At 37.6% G+C, this 27565-nt stretch overlaps 1 protein-coding gene across 1 annotated transcript; it reads left to right on the top strand.

Annotated features, from left to right (window-relative positions):
• The first annotated feature begins 5728 nt into the window (after nucleotides 1-5728).
• Nucleotides 5729-27565, top strand: LOC117782590 (protein similar). Its single transcript, XM_034619610.1, is given in 7 exon segments — nucleotides 5729-5827; nucleotides 23457-23780; nucleotides 23841-23934; nucleotides 23937-26362; nucleotides 26491-26628; nucleotides 26688-26895; nucleotides 26966-27565. Coding segments are annotated over 7 exon segments (3600 nt in total). The 3' UTR covers nucleotides 27277-27565.

Raw genomic sequence — 27565 nt, 5'->3', positions numbered from 1 at the left:
AAAAGGTGTAACCTCGCTAAACCGGTTCGGTTCGGGTTTATGATTATGCCGAACAAGATCATGAATCCAAAATTATTTTACACAACGAGCCCGGACCTGAATCAAAAAACTTTCTAGAACAAAAATGTTCGGTGGGAAAAAAAAAAAATAATTTCATAAATGAATGATTTTTTACCTTAAGCAAAATTAAGTAATTTGAAGCCTTGGTATTAGCTAAAAAAATTGTAAGTCCCAGTCATTCTTCTTCTCCAAATATTTTAGTGACTAGCGAAGTAACCTAATGGTTTTATACTTGTAGCGCTAGGATAAGCCAGTAAATAAAATTAAAATAAATTAAATTGGTAAAATTTTTTATTTTTTAAAAATACGCGTCGATTGATACCCCTTTTAACCAAATCCGACAGCTAGTTAAAAAGATCATTAAATTTGAAATTTTTAGTGGACTTCTCAAAATGAAATTAAAAGTCAGTTTGCCTGTTTGTTTGTTTGTCTGTATCAAGTCAAAAAATTAATTATTAAGCTTAAATTTATTAATGGGGATCTATTCCTTTTCGAAAATCTAGAAATGTTTGTTCTACGACTTTTGAAAAGCCGCTAGTTTAGCGGGAAAACGCTAAATCCCGCTAAAATTGAAGTTCCAAGCCATAGAAGCTACAGATATGACCTTTATATCGTTGGAAAGGTGTTTTGAAGGGTTTTTAGGCGTACCTTTAAGTTTTTTTCTAAACTCAAGTAACAGTTTACAGGTGAAATAGGGTTTTTTAGCTTACATTTTAACAATTTGTGACATTTTTTTTTATCATTTTTCGATCGGTCGAATATTTTTGTTTATTAAAATATCTAAACCAATCTAACAGATAATGCATTTATGTTCCAATGTTCTTAAACATTTTGACGAAATTTGGTTGAAATCGGTTCACTATATTAATTAGCTTCCATAAGAACGATCGGTAAAAAAACACGTTATAGTACGAAAAACTTTTTTGATTTTTGAGATACCTCAACCACTCTTAATGATAATGAATTTAAGTCAGTTGTATACATGCTGACCAAATTTGGGTCAAATCGGTTCATCGGCTTTATCATTAATGCAGGCAAAAAATATTTAAAAAATTTTTTTTCTTTAATTATAAAGAAAAAGTAGGTGGCTTCGCCCCCTGCTCGCTTTGCTTGCGTTGCTACAGCCGAGCATACTCTACTGCCGGAGACCCCGTACTTTCTATGAAAAAAAAGTTTTTCATACTAAGACTTGAATTTCGCCCGATCGGTCCTATGACAGCTATATGATATAGTGGTTCGATTAGAACCAACTTTGGTCAGGATACATAAATCTAACTTAAATGCATATTCTATTAGTTTGGTCACGATATCTCGTAAAACAAAAAATTTGTTCATACTAATACTTAATATTGGACCGATCGGTCCTATGGCAGCTATATGATATAGTGGTCCGATTAGAACCAACTTTGGTCAGGATACATAAATCTAACTTAAATGCATATTCTATTAGTTTGGTCACGATATCTCGTAAAACAAAAAATTTGTTCATACTAATACTTAATATTGGACCGATTGGTCCTATGAAAGCTATATGATATAGTGGTCCGATAAGAAGTAACTTCGGTCAGGATTTTTTAAACTTACCTAAATGCATATGCTATCAATTTGGTTAAAATATCTCACTTATCAAAAAAAGTTTTTCATACTTAAACCTAATTTTAACCCGAGCGGTCCTATGACAGCTATAGGATATATAAAACAAAGTTAAATGCATATTGTATCAGTTTGGTTGAGATATCTCATAAAACCAAAAAGTTTTTCGTACTAAAACGTGATTTTCGACAGATAGAAAAATGTATTTATTCACTTAACAGGTAATATCTTCCACACCCCTCAATTTATGTTTCATATACCAAAAAACGAGAAATTGTACGTATTACAACATATTAAAATTTAACAGAAATCGTTAGAGCCGTTTTGTCAGAAATCGCCAAAATGTAAGCTAAAAAACTTTATTTCACCTGTAAAATTTTACCTGAGTACTTTAGAAAAAAAGTTTAAAGGTACGCATTAAAGCAATTTCAAAGGTTTAAATTTTAACGGAATTTAGCGTTTTCCCGCTAAATAAGCGGTTTTTCCAAAAAGGCGTAGAACAAACATTTCTAGATTTTCTAAAAGGAATAAATCCCCATCATTACATTTAAGCTTCTTTAGCGCTTTGATACAAACAGACAAACCGATAAACAAACAAACTGACTTTTTATTTCATTTTGAGATGACCACTAAAAATTTAAAATTTATTAATCTTTTGAACCAGTTATCGGATTTGGGTGATTGAGGTATCAGTCGACGCTTATTTTTAAGTAAAATTTTTAAAAAAATAAAAAATTTTACCAAAAGGTCCCAACAGCCCCATTAGCTGCAATTATTTAAATTTTCCCCTTCCACTTACACCCCCGTATCTCATGACCCAGGTTGGTTAGAAAAAGTTTTAGTATGCCATTTTGTAAGTTAGGACTAAGCCTTCGGTATATAACTCAATCTGATCGGACAGTCGTAGCAAATTTTCCAACTTAGCTGTATATATTGTTAGTCGCCTTTCGCACCCTTCGTAGTGCTTTCGTCGCTAGCGCGAACTGCCGTCCGCAGTGATATTCAATTTAATATATAAATTAAAACTAATATAAATAAATTTTGGTTCGAGCCTTAATTAAATACATTTTGGTTGTATATTACAATTTTGTGCAGCTTATCAATATAAAAGTGACAAACAACAATAAATAAGCACATTTTGTATGAAGCTTCAAAATTAGTTTAAAAAAAATATCCGTTATTTAAAAAATAAGTTAAACGGTATATTGTGTTCGTTGGAATGTATGTAACAGGGAGAAGGAGGCATCTGCGACCCTATAAAGTATATATATTCTTGATCAGCATCAATAGTCGAGTCGATATAGCCATGTGTGTCTGTCCGTCTGTCAGTCTGTATGAACAAAAGGATCTTAGAAACTATGAGAGATAGAGATACCGAACTTTCACTCAAAGACTTCAATATACCCCACGCAGATCAAGTATGTTTCAAATTTAAGCCACGCCCCCCTCCGCCCCTGCAAATAGCGAAAAAACGTTCGTTCGTCTGTATGAACAAAGGGATCTCAGAGATCAAAAGAGTTAGCGTAACCAAATTTGGCACACAGATTTCTATATACTCACGCAGATTAAGTTTGTTTCCAAAAACCACCACACATACAGTTTTTAAGATAATACGTTTTTTGTGATAATTAACGTTAGTTATTAGTATTATCTATTATCCCACTGAACCGCGAATTAATTTTCAGAGCAAAACAAGTGTTTTCTTTATAGTACTTTTATATATATAAAAGTAAGTAACTGGTATGCTTTGGTCGGGATCTCGACTATAGCCTTTCTGGAACCGCAAGCCGAAAAGCGTGGCAAAAATCCTTTTTTTGACGAAAGCGAAGTAAAAGTAATATATGGGATCAATAGAGAAATCTTCAAAGATTAAAAATCCAAAAGGTTTTTAAATTCAGGGAAAAATTGTGGGACTGGCAGCCTCTCAAAGTTGACCCATTTTTCAGTGCTAGTACAAATGTGCAAATCTTGGAAGAAATACAAACTTCAAAACTGAGTTGTCGACAAATTTTGCGACCGATCTTTATGTTTTCGGTTTGATCTGAAAAGTATGTTCGTTTGTAATGAATTACCGGAATTTGTTTCCTCGCTTAATTACTTTTTTAATCAGCATTGTTTAAAATATTCACTAAAATTAAGCTACTTTTCAACTATGTTGGAATATAACTAAAATTGGACTCATTTGGACTCCATCCCAATTCTCTAAAATATGCACAGAAAATATTTTTCAACTTTGACCGACAAGTCTAAGTCAACCAGATTTTCAATCACTCTGTGTAAGCTGTCCTTTTAAAGCTTAAGAAGTTTACTATTAAATGATTTTTAAAATATCTTCACTGGTTTAAAAGATATGATTTTTGCAACGCAAAATGAGAAATGGCCCCACTGTGCAACGATTCAGATATTTTGACTTAACGACTTAAATAAAATGTTAACGTTGCGGATCGACTAGCTGAAATTTTGATCGCAAATTGTAATTATCTTAGCAAGTACAACCTGAAAGTTCGGAAGTAAATTTATTTACAGGTTCGGTTCATAAGTCGATTTGGGTAGCCTAAAAAATCCGAACCAAAGACTTATTTGATCTGTCTAATGGGGAACAGAGGGGAATATCACACCCAACTACCAATCGAATCGGACTTGACTGTCTGCTGCTTACTGTATCCCTGCGTTCATCATTGCTCGTAAATAACAAGTATTAATTATTTCAAGTAAAGTTGAACAGGTCATGCTGAGGCACTCATAATATTTCAAAGAAACCCGATTTATCAACTGATCCACAGGTTTTTGGAGGTAATGTAAGTGCGTAATATGTTGATCAGTAGAGCGACAGAAAAGTAGTCACAGCGGGATCAAAGCTGCTACTCAAAATCAGCATGAATAATGCTGGTAGTAATGTTGGTTCACATTAATCATCTACCTCCATATTTATTGAGAAAAATTGAATCACTTTAAACGAGGCAGACAAATTGCTTGGCATAAAAACTTAAAAGACACATCGCTAAATGCAATGGAATGCATCATAAATGTGTTATTTGAGCTGTTGTTGTTGTATTTGACAATAGCATATGGCACACGTCTGTAAATCATAATAATGATGACTGAATTTTTCAAGCCACTATTAAGAGTTATTTATTGTTTTGGCTCGATGCGAAAATACACCTACAAAGTAGCCGCTCATTATATTCATATGTTCTTATCGGAGCATTTCCGAGTACGCCAGCTTGAGGAAATTACGTGATTTGCGCTTTAATTCGAAATCTCTAAGGTGGCATCATATTTTGATAGCCATTTCTGGTTTGATAAAAGAAGACCTCAGACATTACGAAGAGCTCAACAAGAAACGCATTTGAAAATCAAAGTTAGAGCATAATATTTCCTCATGTTGCCAGCGCAATACTTTTTCTTTCAGTCCACTATGCGCGCTCTTTGCTTTCTCTTTGCTGTCAGCAAGCGCTCTCAGCAGCTGTTGCCGCTGATGTACTCGGTGGTGTTGCTGTTGTTGCTCTTGTTGCTAAAGTTGCCGGCAACATGTTGCTGGCTCATCGCAGCCGTCGCGTCTTCGCTTCGCATATTTGGATTTCTGCTTTTTGGCACCATCGTCGCTTGGCTTGGCTTAAATTGTTACCAAACGCTAAATGATCTTCAGTTAAGCATCGAACTTTTACCAGACAAGTCGTGTCTGCGGCTTCCACTTGCAACTTCAACTCGAGTCAAGTCCGCGGCAGCAACAGCAACAGCAACGCTAACGGAATACTAAAAACAAATAATACAACGAATACAACAAAAACTGCATCATTTACATAAAGCAAATAGAAAACGTTCAGTTCAAAACGCGCAAGCAAAAGTTGATTTGAATTTTGTGTTAGATTTTTTACTGTTGTCGTCTTCGCATTGACAGTTCTCGTGCGCCAACTGGAAATTTAAAAAATTTCTGAGCTCAGCGTCCTTATTGTGTTTTGTTTTAAAAGAAATAAAAAAGTGCCGCGATATTGAATTATTAAGTCAACTTTTAACTAACACAACAATTGAAACTTTACTTCGAATTTAAAATTATCGGGAATTTGTGTGAAATATGCGGCATCTGTTGGCTCTTTGGGGCACTTTGTGCCTTTGGGTGGTCACATCCAATGCACAGGGATTTATTCCACCCAATGCGGCAATACATAATGCGGTAAGTCTAGACCCACATATGGGGTCTTGAAAGCTATATTTAATTTGCAATTATTTGACTTTTGAAAAAAATTGCTATTTAAATATTCGTCAATTAATATTTAGTTAATCGAAATGACACCTACCTAAAAGCAACTTAAAATCGCCCAAAAATGTATGAAGAATTCATATTGAAATAGTTTGAAAACTGTCTTTTTAGAATACAACAATATTTTTTTGTGCTCATATTTTCATTCAATCAAAATGAAACCAAGTCTTTACTAAACTTCATCAGGTGTTCCAGTTAATCATAGGCAAAGCTCTCACGCCAAATATGTGTCAAAGATTCGTAAGAAAAAAATTTATTTCTCAATTTGCATTTCCATTGAATTTTAGTCATGCAAATATTTATTGTTGCGACTGTTTTTATATTGTAAATTTACTTTTTCACCTTTTTGGAAGCTAAGCCAATGAAATCAGATTGACATCGTTTTTTAAAGGCTTGTTTAAGCCATAGAAATTTACCGTTACTTGGAAAATCTGATACTAACAGATGTAAAATATCTCTAAATATGATGATGCAATTATGGGCCTAAAAATATATTCAAATCCTACCGATTGGCGACTTGCATAAGACCTGCCCCTCTGGTTTTTGTCTGTGGGCCTGCTTAAGTATTCAATTATTCAAAATATTTTCATAAACATTTTCATATTAATTGTACAAATATTCCACTGAGCTGAGAGTGGAACGTCTCACACGCCTCAATGAACTTTCCCTTTTATTTACTTTTGGTTTATTTTTTTGGAGATTCGTTTAATGAAGATGCAAAGGAAGTGCCATGAAACGAAGAGTAAAAGTCAAAAATTCATGACAACGTTTAAAGCCGCAACAACAACACCCGAGGCAGATAATAAACCTGTTCGCTTGGACTGGTCAAAATATCTGAGAATGAGAATCGTGTATGACATCAAAAACTGCTTGTTGCATTCCCATTTCGATTTGTTGCATAGCTTTATTTACTTATCCAAGATTTTGGTTTATATTATTAATTTATTAAGCCTCATCAACAAATTGCTGGTCAAAAATAATAGTTTGCCTATAGCCATTTACTACTTATGAGTTTGTGTGTGCGATATGTCTTAGATTATGCCTCAATTTGTTGTTGCCATTGTTGTGTTGTGTTTTCATTGTTGGTCAATGTGGCATCCGCTTTAATGCTTAGTTTTCACTTTCATGGCCGCAACAGACAAACTTGGCAATAGCTTCCAATCATTTATGATTAAAAATATATATATTTTTGTTGTTGGATTTGTTGCTTTTGATTTGCGGATGAACTTATGTTTATAATTGAGATCTTTGTTGCTTTGCTCAGGCTATACTCGTATTATGTAATCGCATTTTGTTTTCAACTGCAGCCAATTTTTTGGAAATGTGAATAACAAACAGGCATTTTGTAAGTTTAAACCTAACGAATTAATGGATTTAATTTTTTTTGTATTATTTTTTCCTAATGAAAACATAGATCTCGTGTCATTAATAGCTGTAGACACCAAGCGAAGTGTTTAGGTTCCTTTATACCCAAACAAATTAAGTTTGCTTTGTTACCAGCTAACCATTCTTTCTATACCCCCCGATAGGAAAAAAGTACACAACATGTGTGATTTTTATAAAAGGCCAAATAAAGTCTTAAAAGCAATTCTCCGAATACAACTGATTAATTTGCCCACACATCCACTCTATTTGGGATTATGTCTATAAAAGTGGAGTCCTTTATTCAAAGCCAACTACACTATGATTTCATAACCTCGATTATATCATGGTAAATGTAATGCTCAATTACATTTTCGATTTGCTGTGCTAAGCAGCACTTCCTGGGCCAACACTAACGAATCCGGCATGATTTCCATTAACTTGGCTCTGTGTCGGTGGCCAGTGCCCAATCAGGCGCGTCATCGGAGACACATGCACACTTTCCACTGAAATGAGATAAAATTAACTTGAAACTCGATTTAATTCTCAACCGATGCACAACTAGCACAGCAGCAAAATCAACAGCTACGAAACCAATTGAAAGTGAAATAAACACATAAAAGATTGAGTGTTGAAGTAAAAAGGGAAGTCATTGTTAGGTGGGGAATCCTAATGTGATGATGACTCGTTGTGTGATTAGCTGCCAATTACTTTATTTGTTATTTAGCGGCGCTACAATGAGATCCAATTCGATGCGATTTAATACAATTTAAATCGATTCAATTTGATTTAGTGTAGCGCCAGTTAACGAGCTTGAAGTATTATAGAAAATCCGTGAGTTAACAATCAGAAATTTCATTGTAACCAAGCTCAATTGGCTTGTGGGTCTGGGCCTGACAAGTGTCATACAGTTCCATTGATATTCTTGTTCCCAAACTACTTTCATTTTTCAAGACAAATCCATTAACAGTTTGTCACTTGAGCGACACACGAAAATACCTTTCAGATAAATATGCAACCTAAAATATTTATAAAGATCTCTCGATTGACCCACTTTCCATGCCATGAAAACGAAATGAAATTCACAAAAAAAATAAAATAAAAATTAATAAAAACCTGCCAGAGCTCCGAGCCCCGTTCAACGTCGCGAAAAATAAACAGCAAATATGAAAAGAAATTACAACTTGAATCTCATACAAAAGAAATGCGAGTTGCTGCTGACAATGAACAGGTTCAAGGGCTGTCACACTCGTGCTTCACAGTTAAAGATACAAAAAGTATCCAAGTATCTTCAAGCAGTTGTCCGTTTGTTAGCGGCACAAATCAAAATGAAATATCTGAAAATAGCTACTTATTGATAGACTACAATTAAAAATTGAAGTAAATAAGCATAATAATGTACACGTATATCGAATACAGAAAGAAATATTTATGATTTACTCACTTTTACATTTTTGAAGTCATTTAAATATTTAAAATATATATTAATTATAATTATTATAAAGCTAATATTTCAACAATCAACTAGTATTTCTTACATGAATATTTACATAATTTATGAAGTGTAACATACACCTTCGTAACCAATTATTTACTGCTATATGAAAATTTTGGGTTAAGATACAATTTACCATGTCAAACTACAATTTAATTTAAAGTTTATTCAATCATTTAATATGGTATAAACTGCAGATTACTTAGATTTTGTTTTTTTTTTTAGAGAATCTCAAGCTATTATTTATATATAATTTCGTAATCAAATTATGCATGAAAGCAATCACACAAACAAAATGAAATATTTGTTAGGCATTAAAATTTTTAAATTTAAATATAAAAATTCGAAAAATAAAAGGCAAGGCTATGCCAACAATTTGGCAGACGGAGCGATAATGGCCAGGCCCAGAAACTTACCCAGGCTAGCCAACAAATTGGACGATGGGCAACAGATGTTGTACTGATTGCTGCAATGTTGAACAGTTGTCTCTGGTTTGTTGCCTGTTTACACGACACAAATAGGCAACTGCAAACGCTACGTGAGGCAATATATAAGTACTCATGTATACTTATATGAAAATAATATATATACGTACTAAGACTTAAAATTAAGAAACACAAAACAGACAAAAAATCGCATAAAAGAAACTTGAGATTGCTACAACTTCGGCAACGTCTTCGACTTCGTCTTCGTCTTGGACTTTAAATGTGACCAGTTCCTGTTCACAGACAAAAGGAAGATGATGATGTGGCTGAAAATGCTTTCTTGTGTTTTTTTCTTGTTTGCTGTAAAGTTCGCAATGGGTTGCAGTTGTTGTTGTTTTGTTGTAATCGCAGGCCATTGCCGTTGCCTTTGCAGTTGCTGTGTCTACAGTCAACTTATGTCAATAGACAGAGACAGACGGCAGCAATCTGGTCTGACACGTTTTTCGTTCAAGCTCTGAAAACTCTTATGGAAAATTGAGCAAAGAGCCAAAAAAGGAAACTTAACAGCTGTACAAAGGTTAAGGACAATGGTCTTGGCAATATGCTGAGCGCAATGAATATGCTTTCGGGAGAGCCGTAACAAATTTGCATTAGTAAAATAATTACTTATGTAAGTTAGAATTTATTGATTTTATGGAAATGCAATATACTTATATTCATATTTACGAATATATTTTAAATAACTATAATGAAAAATGAATAAGTAATAAAATATTTCATTGATATTAAACACAAAATAAAGTTAACAAAATAATACTAATATACATATATGTATATAGATTGTTGACATTGATTTGGTTGGTGTTAACAAGATAATACTAATATACATATATGTATATAAATTGTTGACATTGATTTGGTTGGTATTCAGCATTAATCTTGTGGGATGTCTGTGTCAAATTTCTTTTGTCACAAAGTAATCTTATCAATGTCAGTAAAAGCAAAAGCAACAAGCTTACTTAAAAAAAAAAAAAAAAACAGAAACTTGTGACTACCAAAAACTCGTACATTTAAATTGCGAGCTGATAAATATTTTTATCGTTAAAGTTAAGCAAAACATAAGAAATCAGAAATAAGTTACTAAAATTCATGCACTATAAATTACTTTTACTCCTACTTTACTATACTTTAACTATTAAATTTCCTCTTATTTTTCAAGCTAAAAATCTGAAATTAGGGCTTCTAGTTTGTTAAGGGCCCTGTAGTGATCATCACTTGTAAAGTTACTGGCTTGCAAATAAACAGTCAACGTTTTCACGGCGTTTTAAAACCCAATTTATTGGTGATTTTCCCGAAAAATTCGACATACACGTGCTAATATTTTTGTTCGAGTTATGGAGAAATTCGACCCAGGGAAGTTCGAGTTACGGAAGCAGAATTGTATAAGTAATTTCCTGCTGTTGATTCCGAATTCTATAGCGTAATCTAGTCAATAATTAAGATATTAAATTGTACTTTTGTACTATTTTCAAGCAGTTGAGGTAACGCCTTTATATTATTTTAGCAAAAAAAAGAGCGATTAAAAATTCACATGGCAAGGGAAAGAGGTAGATCTTTAATGCATCTACTTTGGGGCTTTTTCAGATACTAAAGCGAAGCTGGGAAAAGAAAGTTAAAGGGTCCGCGAAATAACTCATCGCTCGTTATTGACAAGAGACTCTTTTTTAACAGATTTTTTGTTTATTTCCAGTTTTCAACAATTTGTTGTTGTTGTTACGGTGGGTTGGGTCATTAATAGCTAGTTGTGGCTTAAAACAAAATGAGTTTTGTTTGCGCTCATGCCACTGATGTGGACTCGGGACTGATGAATGCCGCAATTAGTGTTGCAATGTGCAGTAAATATATCAGAGAGCAATATTCACCCACCGTCGAGATTTGCCAAGCGCAGCAAGTGTCAACTTCCGCATTACTCATCCGCCACGTTAAACAGGTTTTCTGCAATTGCAATTCCATTTTCAAACTGCACTCCGAGTTACAGTCGAAGCTGTTGCCTCTGCTGCTGTTGCTGTTGCTGCATCTTCTCGCCATAACTCAACACAAATATGGCCAAAAGTCAAATGATCCTCGTCGCCGGTCACGTAAGCGTCCGACCAAGCCCAGAGACCAGACGAAGCGGTTGTAGCTCCTGGCTACAACTAGCAACTGGTTAGTTGCGGCTGTTGCACTTTCGATTTTCTTGTTGTCTGTTGGGTGAAAAGTTTACAGCGCGAAAATGAAGAAGCGTTTGTTGTTGCTGCTGCTGCTAATGCTGCTGCTGCTGCTGCGAGAGAGTTCCAAAACAAGATTCAAGCATTGCCGCCTCAAAGATCTGGCTGGGTTGGTTGTCCGTCTGTCCGTCTGGCCGTCTGTCCGTCTGGCCGCCTGGAAGATGTTGCAAGACAAACCCGAGTTGCATAATTTGTTTTCTTCAACTGTTGCTGTTGTTAATACCATCGCGGTGGGAGTTTAAGTTTTTGTGGCCAAAACTTGTCCATTGATTTGCACTTTATTATTGTTTTGGACGAAAAAATGCGCTTAATAATTATTTAATGACATTTTTGTGGTTAAAAGGTGCAAAAGAAACTTTGCAAACCTGTTCAAGAAATGTTTACAAAATGCAAGAAAATAAATAGGTAAATTATGCAAAGTATTGAACAATTGCAAATTGTGGTAATTGAATTGAGCATAAGTCAATAGGTGGAAATGGCGAAAGGTTAACCACTTGACTCAAGAAATATCTAAGCGACAGCATTTAATGACTTTTTTTCATAAAGCTTATACATTTTTCTGCTGAAATTTGTTGGTCGATTTTCTCTTTGAAATCGAAAACAAAATTCAGTTTTCTGTTTATGTTGCATGCTCAACTGATGCAGTCAAATGCGCAGCGGAGGCCACAAACAAACAAATTAAAATGTGTATTTGCAACTGCAACTCGCGGCAACTGAAGAAGAACTGCACACAAAGACGTTGCAAGAAGCAAAAAACAAGGGAACGGTATATGCTCTACGCTCTATGCTCATCGAAGCTTGCGAAAAGTGTTTTTCTTTTGCCTCAGCTCAGCTCTTCCCAGCTCAACTTAACTCCATCCAACAGAAAAATCGAAAGTGCCAGCCAGCCATTGAGGCTGTACCAGGGCTGGCAATAATCTGCCTTGGATGCCACACTCGGCCGACCACACTCTAGTGTGAAGTGGGTTACAGTCATCAGTTTGGGGGAGGTGTCTCGGACCTCGGCAGGCACTCGGCATTGCGAGTGCTTTGACTTCTGTGTCCGCGTCGGCGTAGCAATGAAATATGCGCCCAAAAATCTCCAAGTGCCACAAATTAAACAGAGTTGCATCAGAGCTGAGTAAATATGATAATATTATATGATGGCTACAGAGCAGGTAGCTTGAGGCAGACTGTTTAAAGTGCATAATTGTTTATTGTTGCAAGAGTAATGATATAGAGAATCTCTATTAGAGATGAATAGTCCCCGAGCACATCGGTTCGCGATGATTGCGGATATAGACATACGTAAGTGCAGGAAATAATTTTGAGTAAATCGTAAGATTAGCTATTTTCAAGAAACTACTCGTATTTAAATCAAGTTGTCAAATGAGAACCCAACTGTCTTTAGAAGTGTATAATCACGATCAGAACAATAGGGGAGTACAATTGAAAGCTCGAACTCAACGTTTTTAATTTTGATAACCTACATATCAAATACAAATTACAGTTATATCTTGAAGCTTCCAGAAATCTCTCACGTTTAGTAACTGAGTTGACCAACTTTCTCATGTGCAAAATATATGTTGCAATAAGTATATAAACATTCTGTCAATTTGCTAACTGCTCTACAGTCCATCATAGCACTGTCCAGCCCACTCGGGTTACTAACCGCTAAACAATAGTCAGTGGCCAGTTATTGTAGTAAGGCAGACGATGACATCGTCTCGCTCAGGTAATTGATAAAAATTGTCACGAACTAAACATGCGAAAGTTTACTGACTCCTCATGAGTTACAAGCTTAGGCTTTGCATTTGAGAGACTATGGTAAACATTTAGTCAGGCCGAGGGGCTACCTCTTCCTCATCCTCATCCTCAGACCCCAGAGACCTCTTCACAGCAATTTGCAAGTTGGGACGGCTCTTAATTTCGTTTCTCGGAAAAGCGAGGCAAGTGCAATGATTGCGTGACCAAAAGTGGGCACGAGGCTAAAAACAGCAACAACAACTTATAATGCGTTTGGAAAATCAGAAGCAGCCTTAAAGTTTCGTCTCTCAATATGATCTAAAAAATAAATAAATGCAAAAGAACTGCTCTCAGCTTTCAGTTGCGCACTGTTAACCTATAAATTATGAATTCCAAAACAAGAAAAACTGAAAAAAATAACACAAAGTTTTCGTTTCATTGCAAACAATGGCAGTCCAATTGACACAGAGTCTGTTTGAGTAGAGAGGGAGTTGCAAGTTGGTTAGGAAATGGAATTGCATGTTGAAAAGACTTCAATCCAATGAAAACTCAGTTGAAGCTAATGCTAATGTGTAATTAATGCATTACAAGGAAATTACTAGAAAGATCTTAAGCGTAAACTTCCAATTTACAGTTGGGGCTCGAATGAGCAAATGGAATGTTGGAGAAAAAGTTGAAATTCAGTGATTCGGAGATCTATTGGTGATGATGAGGGAAAACCCTCAGTACTCATCAGTCTATTCATAAGTATCTTTTAGTGACTTCAAGGTGTACTTCAATCAATCCCACGCCTTAAATCTAAGTCGTATAATAGACCACTTAAGTTTTAATATTTAAAACAAAAAGCCGGCGAAGGTCAAGACATGCAACTCATCTGAACAAATACCTTTAGTATAAAGATAAGTAAGTATGTTGGTTTATTTCTGACCCATATTCAATGGATGTGGCGTCAATTGCAATTGAACGCCTCAATTGAAGTGACAGCCCATGAAAACGAGCATACAAACAATAAAAATTGAGTAGCTTTCAATTCCAAAATTGTATTTCTGTTTTGATTTCTTTGCGTTTTTTGTGGTCGCTGAAAAATTGCACAAAAAACTTTGTAAGAGGCGCAAGAAACGAAACAAAAGGTTGAAATTTTTGATGAGCGTGGAAAGGTTTTCAGTTGGTCAGACGTATTGGGCGTGGAATAACGGCTGTCAATGAAATTGTACTGCACAATTACGAGTCAAGTTGTAAAGTTATGAAATCAAATTGTATAGGGACTTGCCAGGTAATGCAAATCTGTTGAGTTGAGTTTTGCAAGGCTTGAACGCAATTGTTGAGCGATTCTTTTAGCTAAACCAACTGTTGCTTAAATGTTGTCCTCACCTCGAAACTCAACGCTACCGTCTATCAATAGCGTTAGCTCAGTTAACCAGAGCCACAGCCACAAGATACATAGATACAGATACACTATGCAAGATTCAAGACACGCATCTGCGTGCACCAAACTTATTGAATTGGAAAGTAAAATTGCAGTAAATTTTTATATCTATTTAAATTTATTTCTACAAATGTGTTTTTCAAGTTTCGCATTTAATTTTATGTGCAGTCAACACGCAATTTGTCTTAAATAATTATGTATGTTCAATTAAGGTATACCAAATTATGTTTATGACTATTATTATTATATTTGTTGTATGTTGATTTGCAAATTGAATGTGGGTTGTTTCTGGCTAAAACTATGTTTTTTATTCAACAGTTTGACATATTATAAAGCCTGTTGAATTTGAATGAATAAAAATGCGATAAAAAATATAGAATCATTATTAAAAATGTCAACGTTAGTTAAAAAATATATTATTCCTTCTCAATTTGCCTTTCTTTTGGGATCCATTGACTTACTTTTCTAGCTTAATTGCAATAATATTATTTAAATTATTCAATATCTATAATGTCTTTCAACACTTCATTTGAAGATTTACTCATTAACTACTTTAACTTTAATTATTTAATTTTATATTTGGGACCACCCTCTCGAAGTTCTCATTAAATTTTCGCTATTACCCTTTTGAACCATGACTATTATTTCTGATCTTTTTCTCTCTCTCTGTAGTCTTGACTTTATTATATTTTTGGTAATTAATTTTCTCACCTTTTCATCAAATCTCTATATTTTCGGAGTAACAAAAAACTAAATCGCGTCTCTTAGTTCTCTTAGAGCTTAAGAAAAAACTCTATTGCAATTAGCCATATAAAGCCTTAAGTTAACTGGCACATAAACCCCGATATTCACATGCAGCTTAAAGACTGGCCAAAAACTGGGTTTATTTAAATTACAACAGATGGGAGAAGGAGGAGAAGGAGGAGGAGGGGTCACAACGGGCTAAAAACGCTAATGATATAATAAATCTTCGTAACTTGTTAAGAGTGTCAGAGTCTGTCAAATTAGTCAAGTCATATGAGAGTAGGTAGCAGTGGGGGCTAACGGTAGTACCTGGTCTGGTACTGCCCGCATGGTGGAAGGGTGTGGGTGATGCGTTTGCATCTGCTGCTAACTTGGCCATTGGCATTTTGTCCCAATTTCAGCTAATTTACATGCATTACATTTAATTAGTGTATACGACGCAGCAAATTTGCATGCCACATTAGTTTAAAGTGTTAAAGCTTGCGATTGCGTTAATTGTATCTGCAACTTGTTGTATGTGCAACTTGTTGTGCTACAGGCGGTTGCATAAGCCTGCCACTGGTGCACTTGCACGAGTCTCATCGTATCTCGAAGATGCAAAAGTTGCAATTAACCAACTGCTGCAGTTGGTGCTGCAATTTGAAGCCGCCTTGACGGCCGTCAATCCGGGTTAATCATCATTTCACACTATTTGTATTGGAGTCTTTGGGTTAGATGCAGTTTCAGATGAACCTAATACTAATATTCAAATAAGAGTCAACTTTAAAAATATATATAATATGATATTTTGTATAAATGAAGTGATGCTACAATCATAGTTAATATGTTGGTAGCATGATTATATCTGTTTAAGATTGTTTCAAATTTCGCAAAATGTAGGGTATAGCATTGAGGTAATTCTTATCTGGTTATAGAGAAAAATTAAACTGAAAAATAATTTAATTTTAATTTTTTTAAGTCATTGTCCAATTGCTTAGCCCGTAAATAAGTTACAAATTTCTGGAAGTAAAATGTAACACATTTTTCACTTGTTGTTCGTCAAAATTTACAACAACAGCAATAAGAAAACAATTCGTGCTATAGTAATTTATAATCAGCATTACAAACGTTTTGCTACACATCGTCTAAGAAAGGGAAGACGCGATAGTATCAGCAAAAGCTTGACCAAGTCTCTTTTTTTTCAAACCAACTGTTAAGTAACATTTGTTGTTTTTGTTACGTTTTCAGCTGGACTTTTTGTTATTTGTTGTGCTTGCAATTGTTTTTCATGCTTGTGGCAATTTGGTGTTTTTTGGGTGGCTTCTTTCGCTTTCATGAAACCGCTTGGGGCATGCGATTCGCCTCGTGCCTCACCTCAACTGGACTCCGTGTTGTAGGTGTTGCTGGAAGGCCTTCTTTTTTTGCAGCCAGACAAAATTTCAGTTAATTACACAATTTTATGTAAATTTCTCTTTCGTTTGTTATTGTTATTGTTGTTACTGTTGTTGTGCATTCTTTTGTGCGACCACGAATTAATTACTTATTTGCGTAGCAAGCAAACTATTTGTTGGCAATTAAAATGCCTTTAGTTTTGGATCTTTCAGGTTTGCTTTGCTAACTGCAGTCATTTGTCGATACAAGAAAAGTGAAAGGCAATTGCCAAATCTTCAGATTGACCAACATCACCGAAAACCAAAACCGAAGCAACCATTAAACGCTTATTATGCACACTTAATGCCGCCAAGAGGAGGCAGTTTTGTGGTTAACCAGTTCTCTTTTGGTCTGTTGACAGATATTGAAGCAGTTGCCATTCTGAATGGATCCCAATTTATTAAAGTTTCAATCAAAGTGTCATTTAAACAATGTGGGCACGATCTCTGTGATTGAGTCTTGTGATCTCCGATAAGATTTGACTATATTTCGTTAGTCCATTAAATTCAAATCAATTGCAACACAATAGCCAAAGTGAATTTTAAAAAAATCAATGATATTCAATGGAGTTTTAAGTAACTTTACAATTTGTCTAGGACTTTTTTTATTTGACATATCAAAATAGCTGTTAATTTAATGCTTTTTTAGTAGTAACTGTATTGGAATTTTAGGACATACCATAGATATCAAGATTATTTTCGAAAGACAAATACATTTTAATCCGTGTCAATTAAAATAATTAAAAAAGTAGTATTCGGTGTTGCCAATCAAAAGATGATGTAATATCAGTGCAGAAAGGCTCGTTAATAAAGTCCAAAAAGCTTTTCAAAATTGGACATATGCATCTGCAGATTGCAAATCGTGTCGACAAGAAGAAATAACAAGATTAAACTGAGCAGAAACAACCTTGAATCTCCACGAATGACCAAAAATGCAGGCGCCCTAGAAAAGAAGCTTAGAAACAAACGTCTAACTAGGTAAGTCAACGACTGGTAGCAACAATTGCAGTTAACCACAAAAAATAACTGCAGAATTATGCAGAAAACCTGCATAAACAAAATCCAGTGAACAGGAGAGGGGACTGTACAGTGTACAGTGTATAGTGTATAGTGTATAGTGTACAGGAAATCCGAAAGGCAGCGGGAAACGAGGCCAGCTTGAGTTGTCTCACAGATTGGTTGCCATTGGCCATTGACGTTACCGAAATCGTTGGAAACTGTAAGACGCAGACGTATCTTTAAGATACTCGAATAGTCATGGCCATTGCGCAACCCAGTTAGCTGGAGATTTGAAGAATTTATGGCCAGAGCACTTGGGCAACTCTTTAATTAACTTAAACGAGAAAAACGTCAAGCGAGCCAAGCGCCAGTGGCGTTGTTGCTGGTTGTTGTGCTTCTGATTTGATCCATTATATTCTGATTAACATACACAACATAAATGCTCACTTACTAGTGTCTACAAATCACTTTCACTGCCAACGCCACGAAACGAAACAAAAGCGAAAAGAAATTTCAGATTGAAGATTTCGCTTTCATTGCCCGCTTTTGGAGCTCATCTGAAGCTCTGACAAAACTGAACTGAGCTGAGCTGAACTGAACTGAACTGAAACTGTTGCTGATGTGTGATGTGAAATCAATTATGACTTATTAACAAATTAGTCAGATTGCCAGCGAGTCGTGTAACTGACAGATATAACATCATGGATCAACGCCCCGTAAAAGAAAAAAAATTATAGAAAAAACGCGTATGCCCAAATGAACAATATATATTTAATAAATGCGGTAACCGTCTATTGCTGCCTCCTCAACTTCTTCTTCTTCGTCACTTGTTTTATCGACATGTTCATGTTCCAATCTCTTGTCTGATAGAAACTCATTAGCATAATGTTTATTTGATGTGACAGCTTTAATATGAAACGCTTTCGTAATTCGAACATTGAATAGCTTTTAAGGCGGGAATTTGGTCTTCCCGTTTTATGGGCTGCAACATTTTTGGTGTCTTGAGGAACTTTCTTTGTTATCTACAAATGAAGTAATTTATAGATTTAAGTTATAAATATGTGGATTATTAAGTAGTTAAGCGAAGTCTCTGAAACCACGTTCGTATCTGCTAAAATATAAACAATAAGTTTGAAATACTAAATTAGTTATATTTGTTAATCGTTTAACTTGTTCGACCCCATGAAAATCACAACTACCAATCATCAAAAGCAATTTCACCAATCCAATATCAATCAAAATACAATGATTAATTGTTTTTTGCTTAAACATGGCCACTGTTTTGATATTTTCTGATCTATCTTCGAATTTGAACGACGCCAACTCTTAACTGCACCATTGACACCTTCATTCACAAGAGCAGCCCACGACAATGACAACAGCGACAGAAACAACAGCAACAACAGCAACAATTACAACAACAACAATCAACAAATTGGTGTCATGTTGGCATGTGACAATAACAGAAGCCACACCTGCCTACTGCATATACTCATACTATTAAAGTCATTAGTTGGACGCATGCGTAACGTCGAATGCTGAAATTGGTATTGGTATTTAAGAGAAAAGAAAAGAGAAAAAGAAATGAAAGTATTTTGCATGCCAGAAAATACTGAGCATGAAATTAACATGTCTGTAATGTTCCAGCCATGAAATATGACGCGAATTATGGAACCCTTTGATGGAGTTCACTAACTGCCTTCTCTGGGTCCGGTTTCTTAGTCTGGGGCAGTCTGTTGGGATGTTGCTGACAGAGCCAGAGCTTTTGGGCACTTGATTGATGATTGATTGATGTTTTCACCATCTGCTCAATTTGTCAAAAACACAAAAACAAATGGCAGGGAAACTTTTTGTTCAAAGAAAACCTTCGAAAAAGAAATCTCTTTTGTTGTGTGAAAAATTATTTGAAGAAGATGCCTCGCGAGTCATCGAACTCTGACCTACGAGTATGATGTATTGGAATAGGTTGGATTCCAGACGATTTACATTTTAAAATGCCCTCTGTAAGATTATACGAAAGTGTCCAAGCTAGCAGCATCGTAGAGTGGCTCCTCTTGTCAAAACAGATTGAGGCAAAGTGTGTTCATTGTTTATTAAATTAAAATATAATTGGCACTGTTTGGCACCTGATCTTTCTTAAAATTGTGTTTAAAAAGCATACAGAATGAAGTTATTTTTGTCGTTTGCCTGGACTCGAAGCTATAGTTTGAAAACAATATTATAATAGTGGCTACAAAAAAATAATATATTTCCAAAGTTAAAATCGGCCTTCTCCGGTATCCTCGCAAAAAAAGGTTCAAGCCGAAATATTATTATATTTTTAGCTTTGGAATCGCCACACCTATGAGTTATCATAGAGAAGCTAAAGCCCAAATTAACCATATGGATATAATTTCAATTAGATATTTTAAGAAAATCAAACCATTTTCAAATCTAAACGATAAAAATGTATTTATATTTTGATAAAAATAAATTAAAAATCATATATATAAATATCTGTGATTTTTATTTTTTTACTAATTACTCATTGATGATTACGCATTTTTTTTCTCTATGGCAGATTTTTTTTTAGAGCTACGCCCACTTTTGTCATCATTACTCGAGAATGGCACAACCGAAAGCTTTACTTTTTCTTAAATCTAATGAATTTATCTGTAATTCATCCATATCCAGTCTAAGATTTAAGCCAGTAGTTTAAGAGCTATTAATTTTTGAATTACGAAAATTTTGTTTGTTTCAAGCTGTTTTTTTTTGCTTTTTTTACCTTTTTATACTTTAAATCTTGTGCATGAGCTAGTGATGTAAAAAACTTTGATGCATGGAGCATGGTTTTTAGTTGGGCGATGTTTCTCGATGATTTTGCTAATACCGATGATTATGAAAATTATAAGAGTAAATGCGAGAGCGTTTATTGTTATCATTTGTTAAGAAAGCTTGTAATGAAAACAATATATTTATTACTTTGTAAAATTCGTAAAATAGATGAACGATACCAAAGCTTAATTATGAAAAAAAAAACCTTAAAAAACTCTTAGTTTAATTATGTTTAAAAAAACCGGATTGGTTGGAAAACATTGAGTTTTCATCTTGTAAACATCGATGAATATCATCATGGGTTTTTTGTTATTTCTGACCATTTTTATATTGCCACGAGTGTCTCGTGTTTGAGCCATTGTGCAACGCTACAACCCAGAACCCCGTCCAACACCAGACTGGGCTACAGGTAGCAGCATAGGAGCTCAATCATTATGATGGAGTTACGTAAGCAGCGACCGAGTGACAGCTTCGATGACATTCCAATGATGAGATGCATCATTACTGCCAACAACATAATTACCATGCGAAAAGAAAGAGCTGCAGCTGAAAAGGGAAAGACTGGAGGAGACAGAAGAGGGACGGACTAAAACTTTGAAAATCTTGCCGACGCATCCGAATGTCGCAAGTTGGTGCAAAAGCCATAAGATTTACGACCCTGGCAACTAAATTATGCATGCTGCTAAGCATTTCGCCTCACCACACCCCACACACACTGGAGATGCTCACCCAAGTCTCTTCTTCTTGCCTATGAAAATCGCGTTGAATAACTGTTGTTAAATGATTTTTGACTACCTTCTTTATTGGAGTTGTTTCTCTTTGTTTTGCCGAATCACTTCAACTCGATGCGTATGCGGTGCGTATGACAAGCAGCTTGAGATTGTACTTTTATGAATGTCATAAGCTCTTTGCCGCTGTGAAAGATCCCAGGCGACGACGACTTACGATTTACGATTTACGAGTACTTGTACTTGTACAATTGCAGCTGAAAACGAAAACAAAGGAAATTTGTTACAATGCAACATGTTGCCAACAACGAACATCAATTGAAAGGAAGTAAACAGCGTCAGTCGTCTGCCAGGCAATGTCTCAATCCATCATCTTCGCGCTGCTTTTGACAGCTCTTTGACGATCTCTAAAATTTGTTGTACATACAGTTGGTCAAGTATGTTGAAAAAACAAATCCAGAAATTTGTTTTAAAAATAAGTTTATCGAAATGTTTCACATTTTATTTATTTTTTTATACACTGTGCCTATTAAAAATGGGCAAAAGAAAGGGTAAAATTTTTTTGCCTGAACTTAAATTCTCTATAAATTATTTATATTCTTGATCAGTACCAATAGCCGAGTCGATATAGCAATGTCTGTCTGTCTGTCTGTCTGTCTGTCTGTCTGTCTGTCTGTCTGTCTGTCTGTCCGTCTGTCTGCATGAACACCAAGATCTCAGTGACTATAAGAGCTAGAGAGCCCAATCTTGGTATGTAGGTTCCTCAATATTGCAGGCAGATCAAGTTTTGTTTGTTTTCATGTAGCTCTCAAAGGACCGATCGGTCGAAAATCAAACTTAAATATTAAAATTTTTTTTGAGATATCTGAACCAAACTGATAGAGTATGCATATAAGTTAATGCTATAAATCCTGACCGAAGTTGGCTCAAATTGGTCGACTATATCGGGCCGGAGCTCTCTAGTTTTCACTTATTTCAGTTGCTATGTTTTGCTTAGCGGTTCCTTTAGCCCATTTTTCACTTTTTTGTGGGATCTTCCTCTAAGCTGGTGATCTGTTAGGTCTTTTTCTTTCTCAGATTTTGTAAAAAACCTCTAGTAAATTTAAAACGCCACACTATTTGCTCACGAAAATGTCCACAGCAATGTGTGTCCTTTTTTCTGGTAAATAATAAATTTCACCTGTGGACGCAATGTTCGACGTTTCAATGGACGTTATCGTTGTATGAAAAGAAAACCCTATAGGTTACTAGTTTGCTTAGTGCTATAATTAAATTCAACTTTATTATCAACTAGTTTGCTTAGTGCTATAATTAAATTCAACTTTATATTGGATCAAGGGCAATATGCTGCTCCAAAACTTTTGGCAAATAGTCAGAATTGAAAAATGTCTAAACCATTTTGAGTATGTTAATACACATATCGCAATGAAATATTATCACACCCACAGTAAATAAAATAATTATAGAGGCGGTAATGTGATCTGCATACCCTCCTGTATTATTAAATTTAACTATAGGCTGCCGATAAAATAATTTTATCGAACAAATTGAACGCGATTTCTTTCATATTTCGTTCGGAAATTAGATACATATATTTTTTTTAATGTTTAATAAACATTGTTTATGTTTAATTGTGCGTGCAGTTAAATGTTGTGGGTTTCCTAAAATACGTACGTTAATAGACGCTGCAGCGCAAAAGGATGCAAGAAAATGATCATTAACTTTCTCGTAATGGTGTGACGTCATTGGCCAACTCACGATTCGTATATGTGTATAAACCTGTTGAAAGATACAGCAACTGGAGCAAGTTTATTACTGTTACTGGTTTTAACCCACTTTGCCATTTTCATAGACTTGAATTTGGCTTGATAGCGCCCAAGGACCCCACAGTCGGTAGCTGGCTTCTCAATTGGAGCAATGATTCGAAAACTGGTTCAACACTGTTTCTCCGGAATTGGGGGGTCGGGGGTATGGGACAAATTAGTTCAGTCAATGGCAAATTTTTGTGCCAGTTTTCATTTTCACTGATAAATCTGGTTTTAACTCTTCAACTGGGGATTAATGTCAACCGTATGATGTAACCGAAAGTAGTCAAAAACTATAAGTGTATAACTATCGACTAACTTTTACTCCCTCTTTAAATTACAGCCGCTTCCTCTACACAATGCGCATCGTCGACAGCTGAATCTGCCGCAGTATAATCAGCAGAACTTTATTCAGGCCGGTGTGGAGTTGCCCCTTCCACCTCAGCAGCAACAACATCAGCTTCGTCAGCAACACGCGCACCAGCAATCGCAGCAGCCGCAACATCATCATCAGCAGCATCAACAGCAGCAGCATCAGCAACAACATCGCTTTGGACAATTCTCGCAGCAACAGAAGCAGCAACAGCAGCAGCAACAACCCCACAGCAATCAGCAATTCCAGCGCTCCACCCAAAATCAACTCCAAACAGCGCCACAGTATCCACAGGCACCAGTTAATCTGCAGCAACATCAGCAGCAGCAACAGCAACAACAACAACAACAACAGCAACAACAGCTGCCGCAGTTGCATTCGAGTGGCAACAATCTCGACCTGCACCATCAGAACTTTTTGGATTTGCGTAACTACGCCGGTTCCCAGCAGCTTCCCAACGCCAAAAGCAATTTCCGGACACTCGCCTGCAATCTACAGCTTTTCCGGCACCATCTTACCAACAACAACCACAACGTCAACAACAGCAGCAGCAGCACCAATTTGCCTACCAGCAGCCCCAACAGTTTGGACAGCAGACCACACAGAAGCTACCAAGTTCGGCGCCCGTTCCCACATTCCAGACCCTTGCACAGCCGCAGTTCAACTACCAGCAGCAGCAGCAGCAGCAGCAACAACAACAGCAACAGTTGGCCGCTCCAGAGCAACAGCAATATCAATTGACACCGCAGCTAGGTCTGCCCTTGCCACAAATCTTTAACAATCTGCAGTCCACGCCCTTCCCTGTCCAGCCTTCTCGTGAGACCTTCCAGCAGCAACAGCAACAGCAGCAACAGCAACCGCAACCGCAATCGCTGTTCCCCCAAGCACAGCAGCATCAGTTCATCAACAATGCACCACAGGCCCAACAGGCAGATCAAGAATATAAGCAGAAGATTATACAGAAGCACGAGCAGTTTGTGGCCAAACAGTATGAGAAGTCGCAGCACAAGGTGCGCCAGCAACATGAGGAGTTCCTGGCAAAGCAACATGCCATCAAGCAGCACGTGCTGCCCACCATCATTACCCAGCACAACAATTACCCACCACAGCAGCCACAGTTCGGACAGCCCGCCCGTGGTCGTCCTGTTGCCCATCCCACGGAGTACAACCAGTTCAATAGCGCACTGCAGCAGTACTACAAGGAGCATCCCACCACAACGACAACCACTACAACGACAACGAGCACCACCACTGAGGCAAGTACAGCCCCCAAGAAGAACATATACTCTCAGGTCAAAGCTGAGCTGGGCAAATATGGCAACCAAAAGCTGAGTGGTAAGAAGCCCGTCAAGACAATTGCACGCGAGGATTTGCTGAAACAGTTGAAGGCCGCGCTCTCGGAGACGCCCCAACAGCCGTTGACGGGAAACAAGACCTATGATGAAATGGATCTCGTGCTACCTAATGGACAGCGCGTGCAGGTCATTCGCACCACGGATCCAAATCTTGTGCAGGGACAACAGGCGTATTCGCAGGAGCAGCTGCAAACGTTGCTGGCACAGCAGGCTTTGGGTTCGGAGGCCAAGTTGAGTATCAGCGATGTGGCGCCCACAAAGAGTAAGGATTTAGTGCTGCCTGGCGGCGGGAAGGTGCAAATCCTGCGCTCACCCGATCCACAGGAATCGGACACGCTGCCCGCTCAAGCTCTGCCCGGCGGTGTCGATCTGTCCAGTTTGGCGGCTTTGTATGGCGGCGGAGCAGGCGACATCCAGGGCATTAGCAACGGTGCCAATAGCATTGCCAGCTCAGCAGTGATTACCTCGGACTCTGATGATCCGCCGACGCTAGAAGAGCTGGCCAAGCGCGGCCTCATTCCTGATGGCTACGAGATTGAGGGACTAAGCTCCAATTCCCCTGCAGGGGCTACGCCGCCACCGCCCACATTGCCTCCCAAAAAGAAGGCCACGTATGTGTATCTGGAAGAGCAGGCCGATGGCAGCTTTAAGATCCAGGGCGTCAAGGCCAACGGCGAAAAGGAGACTAAGCAAACGGGAGCTGAAGTTGAAAGCATCTTGGAGCGCATTCGCAGTGGCGAGATTAAACTGCCGCCTTCTGTTTACCGTCTGACCCTGCCCAATGATGAAGTGGTTGAGATTAAGAGCGGAAAAATTATCCAAACCACAACAACGCGTGCACCACCCACCACCAGCAGTACCACAACGACCGCTAGAACAACCACAACAACGACCACAACGCCATCGCCCTTCATCTCGCGTGGCACACCCAGCAACCATCGCCAGTATCATCCGTCGCGCATCTCTAGCAAGGCCACAACCACCACTAGCACCACCAGCGCACCCTACACGCCTCGCTTCACCGCCATTTATGAGAGCAGCAGCACCGCAAGTGCCGCTGCAGCTGCCAGTCTCGTACGAACCACTCCTGCTCCTCTCCCATCCAGCTCCTCAGCCGTTACGCAATCCTCTTACGTTGTGAGTGCATCCACGCACTTGCCTGTGGTGACCGAGCGTCTGGCGGACATAACACAGACTACAGAGCTATTGGCCCAGACTCCTCCTCAGTATGCGGACGCTTTGGTGCAGGAAACTGAGAACACAGAGAAGGCAGCCTCGACAGGTGGCGCCTCAGTGCTGTCCAATCCCAGCGAGGATCTGCTGCAGATACTCAAAACGAATGGACTCTTTGCCATGGCCAAATATTTGCGTCAGAGCGGCCTGGACAGCATACTTAACGAGACAGGACCCTACACCATCTTTGTACCGACGGACAAGGCCTTCAAGAATCTGCTGGTTCAGCTGGGCGGACCCGAACGCGCTGAAGAGAAGTTCCGCTCAAATCCTCGCCTTCTGAGTGGCGTAAGTTGAGAACTCCAAAGGCATCCACGATTGTGTTTAGGACACGAGCTACATCTCGCTAGCAAATACATTCGTGAATGTCATTGTCCAGAATGAGTACGACCATTTATTGTGTGTGTTCTTTCCAGCTGCTTTTGCATCACGTCATTCCTGGCGCTTTTGAGATTGCCACATTACAGGACGAGATGACGGGCGTATCCCTCGCTGGCACCCAGCTTCGTGTCAACCAGTACAATATGCACGATCAGGAGTGGAATGATGTCACTGTAAGAGACACCTAGTTACACCTGGTTTAATAATTAACTGATGCCTTTGTTGTTTTTAGCTCACCACCATCAATGGAGCGATGGTTGTGCTGAACAAGAAGGACATTAAGATACCACAAGGTGTTGCCCATGCGGTGGATCGAGTCATGTTCCCTCTACCCGTGGGAGACCTTCTACAAACATTGCAATCGGATCGCGAAGGTCGCTTCTCCAACTTCCTGAAGATACTCTACACTTCTGGACTGTCCGAAAAACTGCAGAGCAAAGGTGACTTTTAGCTTGAGACTCAATTTAGGCTTTTGATGGTAACTAATTTCGGCTTCCCTTCTGTCTGTAGGTGTCAAGACGTACACAGTGTTTGCGCCGGTGGACAAGAGCTTCAGCGAATTGGACTCCGACACGCTGGAGAAACTCTACACTGACAAGGAGGCCGCCGAACAGTTCGCCATGAAGCATATTGTTCCGGGCGCTCTTTTCTCTGCAGGCATGCGCTTCTACCAAGTTAAGGATTCCCTTTATACCGGCAAAACGGTTGTACTGCAAAAGACCTCCGCTGGCAAGATCAAAGTCAATGATGCACAAATGGTCACCTCGAATATACCGGCCACCAATGGCGTTATTCATGCTCTGGATGGTGTCCTGGCGTGAAAAGATTAGCCCGAGATCGGCCACTTGTAGGCCCTGTTATTGCACATTTTGTTTAGTCTATAAATTTTTGGTTGCATTGACCAAGATGGGGGTATCTTTATAATTATCACAATCTAAGCAAATTGTTTATGAAATCTTGCCACTAGAAATTGCGATCCTGTAGAGAATCGGTGCAAACACAACAAAAACAACCAACATTGACAAGAACATCAACCAGAACATTTGGGTGCTTCCATTATTATTTGTGTATTTTTTCTTTCACTTTCATAAACAGTCATTAAAATAGAAA

This window comes from Drosophila innubila, assembly GCF_004354385.1.
Source record: "Drosophila innubila isolate TH190305 chromosome 2L unlocalized genomic scaffold, UK_Dinn_1.0 5_B_2L, whole genome shotgun sequence".
Classification (NCBI taxonomy): Eukaryota; Metazoa; Arthropoda; class Insecta; order Diptera; family Drosophilidae; genus Drosophila; species Drosophila innubila.
This window is presented reverse-complemented; position numbering and strand designations above follow the sequence as displayed.